The 14,890-nt window shown below is 44.8% G+C and overlaps 1 protein-coding gene across 11 annotated transcripts in view; it reads left to right on the top strand.

Moving 5' to 3' along the window:
- Nucleotides 1-14,890, top strand: part of LOC106560286 (adhesion G protein-coupled receptor B3) — a 366,901-nt gene that overhangs the window by 138,244 nt on the left and 213,767 nt on the right. For 9 of the 11 annotated variants that reach the window (XM_045701052.1, XM_045701056.1, XM_045701060.1 and 6 more), the window contains one exon: nucleotides 11,000-11,194. In XM_045701052.1, the coding sequence (XP_045557008.1) occupies nucleotides 11,000-11,194 (195 nt within the window). The remainder of the gene's footprint in view (nucleotides 1-10,999; nucleotides 11,195-14,890) is intronic. The other 2 variants (XM_045701054.1, XM_045701051.1) reach the window with 1 other exon arrangement.

The raw sequence follows: 14,890 nt of genomic DNA, 5'->3' as shown, positions 1-14,890 counted from the left end.
GACATACCTCTACTCTCTCTCTACCCTGCTGCTACTGACATACCTCTACTCTCTCTCTACCCTGCTACTACTGACATACCTCTACTCTCTCTCTACCCTGCTGCTACTGACATACCTCTACTCTCTCTCTACCCTGCTACTACTGACATACCTCTACTCTCTCTCTCTACCCTGCTACTACTGACATACCTCTACTCTCTCTCTACCCTGCTGCTACTGACATACCTCTACTCTCTCTCTACCCTGCTACTACTGACATACCTCTACTCTCTCTCTCTACCCTGCTGCTACTGACATACCTCTACTCTCTCTCTCTACCCTGCTACTGACATACCTCTACTCTCTCTCTCTACCCTGCTACTACTGACATACCTCTACTCTCTCTCTACCCTGCTGCTACTGACATACCTCTACTCTCTCTCTACCCTGCTGCTACTGACATACCTCTACTCTCTCTCTCTACCCTGCTACTACTGACATACCTCTACTCTCTCTCTCTACCCTGCTACTACTGACATACCCTCTACTCTCTCTCTACCCTGCTACTACTGACATACCTCTACTCTCTCTCTACCCTGCTACTACTGACATACCTCTACTCTCTCTCTACCCTGCTACTACTGACATACCTCTACTCTCTCTACCCTGCTACTACTGACATACCTCTACTCTCTCTCTCTCTACCCTGCTACTACTGACATACCTCTACTCTCTCTCTACCCTGCTGCTACTGACATACCTCTACTCTCTCTCTCTACCCTGCTGCTACTGACATACCTCTACTCTCTCTCTCTACCCTGCTGCTACTGACATACCTCTACTCTCTCTCTACCCTGCTACTACTGACATACCTCTACTCTCTCTCTACCCTGCTACTACTGACATACCTCTACTCTCTCTACCCTGCTGCTACTGACATACCTCTACTCTCTCTCTCTACCCTGCTACTACTGACATACCTCTACTCTCTCTCTACCCTGCTACTACTGACATACCTCTACTCTCTCTACCCTGCTACTACTGACATACCTCTACTCTCTCTCTACCCTGCTACTACTGACATACCTCTACTCTCTCTCTACCCTGCTGCTACTGACATACCTCTACTCTCTCTACCCTGCTACTACTGACATACCTCTACTCTCTCTCTACCCTGCTAACTGACATACCTCTACTCTCTCTCTACCCTGCTGCTACTGACATACCTCTACTCTCTCTCTACCCTGCTGCTACTGACATACCTCTACTCTCTCTCTCTACCCTGCTGCTACTGACATACCTCTACTCTCTCTCTACCCTGCTGCTACTGACATACCTCTACTCTCTCTCTACCCTGCTACTACTGACATACCTCTACTCTCTCTCTACCCTGCTACTACTGACATACCTCTACTCTCTCTCTCTCTACCCTGCTACTACTGACATACCTCTACTCTCTCTCTCTACCCTGCTACTACTGACATACCTCTACTCTCTCTCTACCCTGCTGCTACTGACATACCTCTACTCTCTCTCTACCCTGCTACTACTGACATACCTCTACTCTCTCTCTACCCTGCTGCTACTGACATACCTCTACTCTCTCTCTACCCTGCTACTACTGACATACCTCTACTCTCTCTACCCTGCTACTACTGACATACCTCTACTCTCTCTCTACCCTGCTGCTACTGACATACCTCTACTATCTCTCTACCCTGCTACTACTGACATACCTCTACTCTCTCTCTCTACCCTGCTGCTACTGACATACCTCTACTCTCTCTCTACCCTGCTGCTACTGACATACCTCTACTCTCTCTCTACCCTGCTACTACTGACATACCTCTACTCTCTCTACCCTGCTGCTACTGACATACCTCTACTCTCTCTCTCTACCCTGCTGCTACTGACATACCTCTACTCTATCTCTCTACCCTGCTGCTACTGACATACCTCTACTCTCTCTCTACCCTGCTACTACTGACATACCTCTACTCTCTCTCTACCCTGCTACTACTGACATACCTCTACTCTCTCTCTACCCTGCTGCTACTGACATACCTCTACTCTCTCTCTACCCTGCTGCTACTGACATACCTCTACTCTCTCTCTCTACCCTGCTGCTACTGACATACCTCTACTCTCTCTCTCTACCCTGCTACTACTGACATACCTCTACTCTCTCTCTACCCTGCTACTACTGACATACCTCTACTCTCTCTCTACCCTGCTACTACTGACATACCTCTACTCTCTCTCTCTACCCTGCTACTACTGACATACCTCTACTCTCTCTCTCCACCCTGCTACTACTGACATACCTCTACTCTCTCTCTACCCCTGCTACTACTGACATACCTCTACTCTCTCTACTCTGCTGCTACTGACATACCTCTACTATCTCTCTACCCTGCTACTACTGACATACCTCTATTCTCTCTCTACCCTGCTACTGACATACCTCTACTCTCTCTCTACCCTGCTGCTACTGACATACCTCTACTCTCTCTACCCTGCTGCTACTGACATACCTCTACTCTCTCTCTCTACCCTGCTGCTACTGACATACCTCTTCTCTCTCTCTACCCTGCTGCTACTGACATACCTCTACTCTCTCTCTACCCTGCTACTACTGACATACCTCTACTCTCTCTCTACCCTGCTACTACTGACATACCTCTACTCTCTCTCTACCCTGCTACAACTGACATACCTCTACTCTCTCTCTCTACCCTGCTACTACTGACATACCTCTACCCTCTCTCTCTACCCTGCTGCTACTGACATACCTCTACTCTCTCTCTACCCTGCTGCTACTGACATACCTCTACTCTCTCTCTACCCTGCTGCTACTGACATACCTCTACTCTCTCTCTCTACCCTGCTACTACTGACATACCTCTACTCTCTCTCTACCCTGCTACTACTGACATACCTCTACTCTCTCTACCCTGCTGCTACTGACATACCTCTACTCTCTCTCTACCCTGCTACTACTGACATACCTCTACTCTCTCTCTCTACCCTGCTGCTACTGACATACCTCTACTCTCTCTCTACCCTGCTGCTACTGACATTCCTCTACTCTCTCTCTCTACCCTGCTGCTACTGACATACCTCTACTCTCTCTCTACCCTACTACTACTGACATACCTCTACTCTCTCTCTCACCCTGCTGCTACTGACATACCTCTACTCTCTCTCTACCCTGCTACTACTGACATACCTCTACTCTCTCTCTACCCTGCTACTACTGACATACCTCTACTCTCTCTCTACCCTGCTACTGCTGACATACCTCTACACTCTCTCTACCCTGCTGCAACTGACATACCTCTACTCTCTCTCTCACCCTGCTACTACTGACATACCTCTACTCTCTCTCTACCCTGCTACTACTGACATACCTCTACTCTCTCTCTACCCTGCTACTACTGACATACCTCTACTCTCTCTCTACCCTGCTACTACTGACATACCTCTACTCTCTCTCTACCCTGCTGCTACTGACATACCTCTACTCTCTCTCTACCCTGCTACTACTGACATACCTCTACTCTCTCTCTACCCTGCTGCTACTGACATACCTCTACTCTCTCTCTACCCTGCTACTACTGACATACCTCTACTCTCTCTACCCTGCTGCTACTGACATACCTCTACTCTCTCTCTACCCTGCTACTACTAACATACCTCTACTCTCTCTCTACCCTGCTACTACTGACATACCTCTACTATCTCTCTCTACCCTGCTGCTACTGACATACCTCTACTCTCTCTCTCTACCCTGCTACTACTGACATACCTCTACTCTCTCTCACCCTGCTGCTACTGACATACCTCTACTCTCTCTCTCACCCTGCTGCTACTGACATACCTCTACTCTCTCTCTCACCCTGCTACTACTGACATACCTCTACTCTCTCTCTACCCTGCTCCTACTGACATACCTCTACTCTCTCTCTACCCTGCTACTACTGACATACCTCTACTCTCTCTCACCCTGCTACTGCTGACATACCTCTACTCTCTCTCTACCCTGCTGCTACTGACATACCTCTACTCTCTCTCTACCCTGCTACTACTGACATACCTCTACTCTCTCTCTCTACCCTGCTGCTACTGACATACCTCTACTCTCTCTCTACCCTGCTACTACTGACATACCTCTACTCTCTCTCTACCCTGCTACTACTGACATACCTCTACTCTCTCTCTACCCTGCTACTACTGACATACCTCTACTCTCTCTCTACCCTGCTACTACTGACATACCTCTACTCACTCTCTACCCTGCTACTACTGACATACCTCTACTATCTCTCTCTACCCTGCTGCTACTGACATACCTCTACTCTCTCTCTCACCCTGCTGCTACTGACATACCTCTACTCTCTCTCTACCCTGCTACTACTGACATACCTCTACTCTCTCTCTACCCTGCTGCTACTGACATACCTCTACTCTCTCTCTACCCTGCTACTACTGACATACCTCTACTCTCTCTCTACCCTGCTGCTACTGACATACCTCTACTCTCTCTCTACCCTGCTACTACTGACATACCTCTACTCTCTCTCTCTACCCTGCTACTGCTGACATACCTCTATCTCTCTCTACCCTGCTGCTACTGACATACCTCTACTCTCTCTCTACCCTGCTACTACTGACATACCTCTACTCTCTCTCTACCCTGCTACTACTGACATACCTCTACTCTCTCTCTACCCTGCTGCTACTGACATACCTCTACTCTCTCTCTACCCTGCTACTACTGACATACCTCTACTCTCTCTCTCACCCTGCTACTACTGACATACCTCTACTCTCTCTCTACCCTGCTACTACTGACATACCTCTACTACTCTCTCTACCCTGCTGCTACTGACATACCTCTACTCTCTCTCTACCCTGCTACTACTGACATACCTCTACTATCTCTCTACCCTGCTACTACTGACATACCTCTACTCTCTCTCTACCCTGCTACTACTGACATACCTCTACTCTCTCTCTCTACCCTGCTGCTACTGACATACCTCTACTCTCTCTCTCACCCTGCTGCTACTGACATACCTCTACTCTCTCTCTACCCTGCTACTACTGACATACCTCTACTCTCTCTCACCCTGCTACTACTGACATACCTCTACTCTCTCTCTACCCTGCTACTACTGACATACCTCTACTCTCTCTCTCTACCCTGCTACTACTGACATACCTCTACCCTCTCTCTCACCCTGCTGCTACTGACATACCTCTACTCTCTCTCTACCCTGCTACTACTGACATACCTCTACTCTCTCTCACCCTGCTACTACTGACATACCTCTACTCTCTCTCTACCCTGCTACTACTGACATACCTCTACTCTCTCTCTACCCTGCTGCTACTGACATACCTCTACTATCTCTCTACCCTGCTGCTACTGACATACCTCTACTCTCTCTCTCTACCCTGCTGCTACTGACATACCTCTACTCTCTCTCTACCCTGCTGCTACTGACATACCTCTACTCTCTCTCTCTACCCTGCTGCTACTGACATACCTCTACTCTCTCTCTACCCTGCTACTACTGACATACCTCTACTCTCTCTCTCTACCCTGCTGCTACTGACATACCTCTACTCTCTCTCTACCCTGCTACTACTGACATACCTCTACTCTCTCTACCCTGCTGCTACTGACATACCTCTACTCTCTCTCTACCCTGCTGCTACTGACATACCTCTACTCTCTCTCTACCCTGCTACTACTGACATACCTCTACTCTCTCTCTACCCTGCTACTACTGACATACCTCTACTCTCTCTCTACCCTGCTACTACTGACATACCTCTACTCTCTCTCTACCCTGCTACTACTGACATACCCTCTACTCTCTCTCTACCCTGCTGCTACTGACATACCTCTACTCTCTCTCTACCCTGCTACTACTGACATACCTCTACTCTCTCTCTCACCCTGCTGCTACTGACATACCTCTACTCTCTCTCTACCCTGCTACTACTGACATACCTCTACTCTCTCTCTACCCTGCTGCTACTGACATACCTCTACTCTCTCTCTACCCTGCTACTACTGACATACCTCTACTCTCTCTCTCTACCCTGCTACTACTGACATACCTCTACTCTCTCTCTACCCTGCTGCTACTGACATACCTCTACTCTCTCTCTCACCCTGCTACTACTGACATACCTCTCACTCTCTCTACCCTGCTACTACTGACATACCTCTACTCTCTCTCTCACCCTGCTGCTACTGACATACCTCTACTCTCTCTCTACCCTGCTACTACTGACATACCTCTACTCTCTCTCTACCCTGCTACTACTGACATACCTCTACTCTCTCTCTACCCTGCTACTACTGACATACCTCTACTCTCTCTCTACCCTGCTACTACTGACATACCTCTACTCTCTCTCTACCCTGCTGCTACTGACATACCTCTACTCTCTCTCTCTACCCTGCTACTACTGACATACCTCTACTCTCTCTCTACCCTGCTGCTACTGACATACCTCTACTCTCTCTCTACCCTGCTGCTACTGACATACCTCTACTCTCTCTCTACCCTGCTACTACTGACATACCTCTACTCTCTCTCTACCCTGCTACTACTGACATACCTCTACTCTCTCTCTACCCTGCTACTACTGACATACCTCTACTCTCTCTCTACCCTGCTACTACTGACATACCTCTACTCTCTCTCTACCCTGCTGCTACTGACATACCTCTACTCTCTCTCTACCCTGCTGCTACTGACATACCTCTACTCTCTCTCTACCCTGCTACTACTGACATACCTCTACTCTCTCTCTACCCTGCTGCTACTGACATACCTCTACTCTCTCTCTCTACCCTGCTACTACTGACATACCTCTACTCTCTCTCTACCCTGCTACTACTGACATACCTCTACTCTCTCTCTACCCTGCTGCTACTGACATACCTCTACTCTCTCTCTCACCCTGCTACTACTGACATACCTCTACTCTCTCTCTCTACCCTGCTGCTACTGACATACCTCTACTCTCTCTCTACCCTGCTACTACTGACATACCTCTACTCTCTCTCTACCCTGCTACTACTGACATACCTCTACTCTCTCTCTACCCTGCTACTACTGACATACCTCTACTCTCTCTCTACCCTGCTACTACTGACATACCTCTACTCTCTCTCTACCCTGCTACTACTGACATACCTCTACTCTCTCTCTACCCTGCTGCTACTGACATACCTCTACTCTCTCTCTACCCTGCTGCTACTGACATACCTCTACTCTCTCTCTACCCTGCTACTACTGACATACCTCTACTCTCTCTCTACCCTGCTGCTACTGACATACCTCTACTCTCTCTCTACCCTGCTACTACTGACATACCTCTACTCTCTCTCTCTACCCTGCTGCTACTGACATACCTCTACTCTCTCTCTACCCTGCTGCTACTGACATACCTCTACTCTCTCTCTACCCTGCTACTACTGACATACCTCTACTCTCTCTCTACCCTGCTACTACTGACATACCTCTACTCTCTCTCTACCCTGCTACTACTGACATACCTCTACTCTCTCTCTCTCTACCCTGCTACTACTGACATACCTCTACTCTCTCTCTCTACCCTGCTGCTACTGACATACCTCTACTCTCTCTCTACCCTGCTACTACTGACATACCTCTACTCTCTCTCTACCCTGCTACTACTGACATACCTCTACTCTCTCTCTCTACCCTGCTACTACTGACATACCTCTACTCTCTCTCTACCCTGCTGCTACTGACATACCTCTACTCTCTCTCTCTTCCCTGCTACTACTGACATACCTCTACTCTCTCTCTCTACCCTGCTGCTACTGACATACCTCTACTCTCTCTCTACCCTGCTGCTACTGACATACCTCTACTCTCTCTCTCTACCCTGCTGCTACTGACATACCTCTACTCTCTCTCTACCCTGCTACTACTGACATACCTCTACTCTCTCTCTCTACCCTGCTGCTACTGACATACCTCTACTCTCTCTCTCTACCCTGCTACTACTGACATACCTCTACTCTCTCTCTACCCTGCTACTACTGACATACCTCTACTCTCTCTCTACCCTGCTGCTACTGACATACCTCTACTCTCTCTCTCCCTGCTGCTACTGACATACCTCTACTCTCTCTCTACCCTGCTACTACTGACATACCTCTACTCTCTCTCTACCCTGCTACTACTGACATACCTCTACTCTCTCTCTACCCTGCTACTACTGACATACCTCTACTCTCTCTCTACCCTGCTACTACTGACATACCTCTACTCTCTCTCTACCCTGCTGCTACTTACATACCTCTACTCTCTCTCTACCCTGCTACTACTGACATACCTCTACTCTCTCTCTCTACCCTGCTACTACTGACATACCTCTACTCTCTCTCTCACCCTGCTACTACTGACATACCTCTACTCTCTCTCTCACCCTGCTACTGACATACCTCTACTATCTCTCTCACCCTGCTACTACTGACATACCTCTACTCTCTCTCTACCCTGCTACTACTGACATACCTCTACTATCTCTCTCTACCCTGCTACTACTGACATACCTCTACTCTCTCTCTCTACCCTGCTACTACTGACATACCTCTACTCTCTCTCTACCCTGCTGCTACTGACATACCTCTACTCTCTCTCTACCCTGCTGCTACTGACATACCTCTACTCTCTCTCTCTACCCTGCTACTACTGACATACCTCTACTCTCTCTCTACCCTGCTACTACTGACATACCTCTACTCTCTCTCTCTACCCTGCTACTACTGACATACCTCTACTCTCTCTACCCTGCTACTGCTGACATACCTCTACTCTCTCTCTACCCTGCTGCTACTGACATACCTCTACTCTCTCTCTACCCTGCTACTACTGACATACCTCTACTCTCTCTCTCTACCCTGCTGCTACTGACATACCTCTACTCTCTCTCTCTACCCTGCTGCTACTGACATACCTCTACTCTCTCTCTCTACCCTGCTACTACTGACATTCCTCTACTCTCTCTCTACCCTGCTGCTACTGACATACCTCTACTCTCTCTCTACCCTGCTACTACTGACATACCTCTACTCTCTCTCTACCCTGCTACTACTGACATACCTCTACTCTCCTCTCTACCCTGCTGCTACTGACATACCTCTACTCTCTCTCTCTCTACCCTGCTGCTACTGACATACCTCTACTCTCTCTCTACCCTGCTACTACTGACATACCTCTACTCTCTCTCTACCCTGCTGCTACTGACATACCTCTACTCTCTCTCTACCCTGCTGCTACTGACATACCTCTACTCTCTCTCTACCCTGCTACTACTGACACACCTCTTCTCTCTCTACCCTGCTACTACTGACATACCTCTACTCTCTCTCTACCCTGCTACTACTGACATACCTCTACTCTCTCTCTACCCTGCTACTACTGACATACCTCTACTCTCTCTCTACCCTGCTGCTACTGACATACCTCTACTCTCTCTCTACCCTGCTACTACTGACATACCTCTACTCTCTCTCTCTACCCTGCTGCTACTGACATACCTCTACTCTCTCTCTACCCTGCTACTACTGACATACCTCTACTCTCTCTCTACCCTGCTACTACTGACATACCTCTACTCTATCTCTACCCTGCTGCTACTGACATACCTCTACTCTCTCTCTCTACCCTGCTGCTACTGACATACCTCTACTCTCTCTCTACCCTGCTACTACTGACATACCTCTACTCTCTCTCTACCCTGCTACTACTGTCATACCTCTACTCTCTCTCTACCCTGCTGCTACTTACATACCTCTACTCTCTCTCTCTACCCTGCTACTACTGACATACCTCTACTCTCTCTCTACCCCTGCTACTACTGACATACCTCTACTCTCTCTCTACCCTGCTACTACTGTCATACCTCTACTCTCTCTCTACCCTGCTGCTACTGACATACCTCTACTCTCTCTCTCTACCCTGCTACTACTGACATACCTCTACTCTCTCTCTACCCTGCTACTACTGACATACCTCTACTCTCTCTCTCTACCCTGCTACTACTGACATACCTCTACTCTCTCTCTACCCTGCTGATACTGTTTTACTTCCCTCTTCAGTCTACAGTGGCTTTCCAACATCTGTGGACACAGACATAGATCTGTGAAAATGAAATACTTACAGGGGATGGTAGATATTTCTTCAGTCATCAGTCATCTTTATTTCATACTCTATCTATATTTTCCAATATATGCAATGTATGCTGGTGATATGGTAATGTGGATATTGAAAGTAAACAATATTATAGAGACTAATAACACTACAGCTGATGTTAATGTAGACAGTTTAAACCACATTATAGAGACTTACAGGATAACACTACAGCTGATGTTAATGTAGACAGTTTAAACCACATTATAGAGACTTATAGGATAACACTACAGCTGATGTTAATGTAGACAGAATAAACCACATTATAGAGACTTTCAGGATAACACTACAGCTGATGTTAATGTAGACAGTTTAAACCAAATTATAGAGACTTTCATGATAACACTACAGCTGATGTTAATGTAGACAGTTTAAACCACATTATATAGACTAATAACACTACAGCTGATCTTAATGTAGACCGTTTAAACCACGTATTGCAGTAATCTACTGCAGAGAACAGTCTCATAGTTATCTTCCTCCTCTTCCTTCTCCATGAGGTCGAGGGTCAGGGAAAGCTGTCATATAAACTGTAGTAATACTGTAGTAAAATACTGTAATGTAGAGAATCAATATGTCCTATTCTGTGGTCAATGATACTGTAAGGGCCAGAGAATGCATTCTAAAGAGAATCAATCAATGTAGTAATACTGTAGTAATATACTGTGATATAGTGTAGAGAATCAATCAATATAGTAATACTGTAGTAATATACTGTAATATAGTGTAGAGAACATATAAGGCCTCATAGTTCATTTCTTCTTCTGGAGATCCAGGGCCATCTAGCTAAGGGTCAGGGGAAGTTGGCAGGGGACGGGATGTCTCAGGTGACCAAGACTCTACTGGATCTCACCCAGAGAAGGAACTTCTACGCTGGAGACCTGCTGTCCTCTGTGGAGATACTCAGAAACGTGACTGATACCTTCAAGAGGGCCAGCTACGAACCAAGCTCAGACGATGTGCAGGTGAGTGGATCGGTCTCTTTTGTCTTGATAAATGTTGACCATGCTGCTGAGGTAGAATTGTGTGTTGGAGTTATTTTGATTTGTGTTACAGGGATCCTTTTTTTTTTTGCATACAAGAAAATAGAAACAATATGATAACGTTTAAAAGGAAAAGAGCATGTGGAGGAGAGATGGAAAAACCCTGAGAGGCTTGTCAACGTATCTCCCCCTTTCAAATGAAATTGGAATGATTATTTACACAGTTAAAGTCCCCATGCCAGCTTTGTTATTTTTAAATCATCACTGTATGTCTCATAAATCACTTTATGTTTATTTAATGAAAATAACTGTTTTAATCATTTATTTCCCTGAGCCTCCTTTGGCCCTTGAAATGCTCCGCCTGATCGTGTGGGCGTTAGAAAACAGATTTGAAGATATTTACATACACAGACATGATTGGCTGATAGTATGATCTCATAGCCTGGTTCCTCTCTAGGTTTCTTCCTAGGTTTTGGCCTTTCTAGGGAGTTTTTCCTAGCCACCGTGCTTCTACACCTGCATTGCTTGCTGTTTGGGGTTTTAGGTTGGGTTTCTGAACAGCACCTTGAGATATCAGCTGATGTAAGAAGGGCTATATAGATACATTTGATTTGATTTGATTTAGAGTCCACCCCCTTACCCAGATGAACAGTCATTGGTCTATTATAATCAGATCACATTGTGATGTCATGACGTGGGCCAAAAGTTCCATCCCACCTGAACAGGCTGAAATTCCAGACATTTTTTCCCACAAAAAGGGCCTTATTGTTATTTTGACTGCATTTTCTTTTCTGCATTTTGACTGCATAGTAGCCATGTCAGAGATACATCTAATTGGCCAACCAAGGATCAATAATTGCTCTACAGATGATGTGGTGTAGTCAGGAGCCATTGTCCAGACAGTGTACCCTTGGATACTCAGAGAGAGAGGAAGTTAAGTTTCCAGACAAGCAGTTCTTACAGTGAGGGAAAAAAGTATTTGATCCCCTGCTGATTTTGTACGTTTGCCCACTGACAAAGAAATGATCAGTCTATAATTTTAATGGTAGGTTTATTTGAACAGTGAGAGACAGAATAGACAACAAAAAAATCCAGAAAAACACATTTTAATGAGGGAAATCAAGTATTTGACCCCCCTCTCAATCAGAAAGATTTCTGGCTCCCAGGTGTCTTTTATACAGGTAACGAGGCTGAGATTAGGAGCACACTCTTAAAGGGAGTACTCCTAACTGCAGCTTGTTACCTGTAAAAAAAAGACATGTCCACAGAAGCAATCAATCAATCAGATTCCAAACTCTCCACCATGGCCAAGACCAAAGAGCTCTCCAAGGATGTCAGGGACAAGATTGTAGACCTACACAAGGCTGGAATGGGCTACAAGACCATCGCCAAGCAGCTTGGTGAGAAGGTGACAACAGTTGGTGCAATTATTTTAAAATGGAAGAAACACAAAAGAACTGTCAATATCCCTCGGCCTGGGGCTCCATGCAAGATCTCACCTCGTGGTTTTGCAATGATCATGAGAACGGTGAGGAATCAGCCCAGAACTACACAGGAGGATCTTGTCAATGATCTCAAGGCAGCTGGGACCATAGTCACCAAGAAAACAATTGATAACACACTACGCCGTGAAGGTCTGAAATCCTGCAGCGCCCGCAAGGTCCCCCTGCTCAAGAAAGCACATATACATGCCCGTCTGAAGTTTGCCAATGAACATCTGAATGATTCAGAGGACAACTGGGTGAAAGTGTTGTGGTCAGATGAGACCAAAATGGAGCTCTTTGGCATCAACTCAACTCACCATGTTTGGAGGAGGAGGAATGCTGCCTATGGCCCCAAGAATACCATCCCCACCGTCAAACATGGAGGTGGAAACATTATGCTTTGGGGGTGTTTTTCTGCTAAGGGGACAGGACAACTTCACTGCATCAAAGGGACGATGGACGGGGCCATGTACCGTCAAATCTTGGGTGAGAACTTCCTTCCCTCAGCCAGGGCTTTGAAAATGGGTCGTGGATGGGTTTTCCAGCATGACAATGACCCAAAACACACGGCCAAGGCAACAAAGGAGTGGCTCAAGAAGAAGCACATTAAGGTCCTGGAGTGGCCTAGCCAGTCTCCAGACCTTAATCCCATAGAAAATCTGAGGAGGGAGCTGAAGGTTTGAGATGCCAACGTCAGCCTCAAAACCTTAATGACTTGGAGAAGATTTGCAAAGAGGAGTGGGACAAAATCCCTCCTGAGATGTGTGCAAACCTGGTGGCCAACTACAAGAAACGTCTGACCTCTGTGATTGCCAACAAGGGTTTTGCCACCAAGTACTAAGTCATGTTTTGCAGAGGGGTCAAATACTTATTTCCCTCATTAAAATGCAAATCAATTTATAACATTTTTGACATGCGTTTTTCTGGACTTTTTTGTTGTTATTCTGTCTCTCACTGTTCAAATAACCTACCATTAAAATTATAGACTGATCATTTCTTTGTCAGTGGGCAAACGTACAAAATCAGCAGGGGATCAAATACTTTTTTCCCTCACTGTACCCTCTAGATAGGAGTGTCTGCTAAATGACTAAAATAGAAATGGAAACAAATAGGTACCTGCCTGGGATGAGCTGTCACCTCTGTTATTATGTTGTCTAACGCTACCTTTGTAATCATTATATTTACTGTAACATGTAATGTTTGGTTTCCCCAGAGTGGGTGAATGTTATTATGTTGTCTAAAGTTTCACATTTGTATTTTTTATTTAACCTTTATTTAACTAGTTAAGCTACCATTGTAATTATATTTACTGTGACATGTAATCATTATATTTACTGTAACATGTAATCATTGTATTTACTGTAACATGTAATCATTATATTTACTGTAACATGTAATCATTGTATTTACTGTAACATGTAATCATTATATTTACTGTGACATGTAATCATTATATTTACTGTAACATGTAATCATTATATTTACTGTGACATGTAATCATTATATTTACTGTAACATGTAATCATTGTATTTACTGTAACATGTAATCATTGTATTTACTGTAACATGTAATCATTGTATTTACTGTGACATGTAATCATTGTATTTACTGTAACATGTAATCATTATATTTACTGTGACATGTAATCATTGTATTTACTGTAACATGTAATCATTGTATTTACTGTAACATGTAATCATTATATTTACTGTGACATGTAATCATTGTATTTACTGTAACATGTAATCATTGTATTTACTGTAACATGTAATCATTATATTTACTGTAACATGTAATCATTATATTTACTGTGACATGTAATCATTATATTTACTGTAACATGTAATCATTATATTTACTGTGACATGTAATCATTATATTTACTGTGACATGTAATCATTATATTTACTGTAACATGTAATCATTATATTTACTGTGACATGTAATCATTATATTTACTGTAATATGTAATCATTATATTTACTGTGACATGTAATCATTATATTTACTGTAATATGTAATCATTATATTTACTGTGACATGTAATCATTATATTTACTGTGACATGTAATCATTATATTTACTGTAATATGTAATCATTATATTTACTGTAATATGTAATGGTGATTGCAGTGGTAAATGGTAGTCATTTCAAATACATTTTCCCAGAAATTGACACTTGGACAAAGAAAG

This window comes from Salmo salar, chromosome ssa18, assembly GCF_905237065.1.
Source record: "Salmo salar chromosome ssa18, Ssal_v3.1, whole genome shotgun sequence".
NCBI lineage: Eukaryota > Metazoa > Chordata > Actinopteri > Salmoniformes > Salmonidae > Salmo > Salmo salar.
This window is presented reverse-complemented; position numbering and strand designations above follow the sequence as displayed.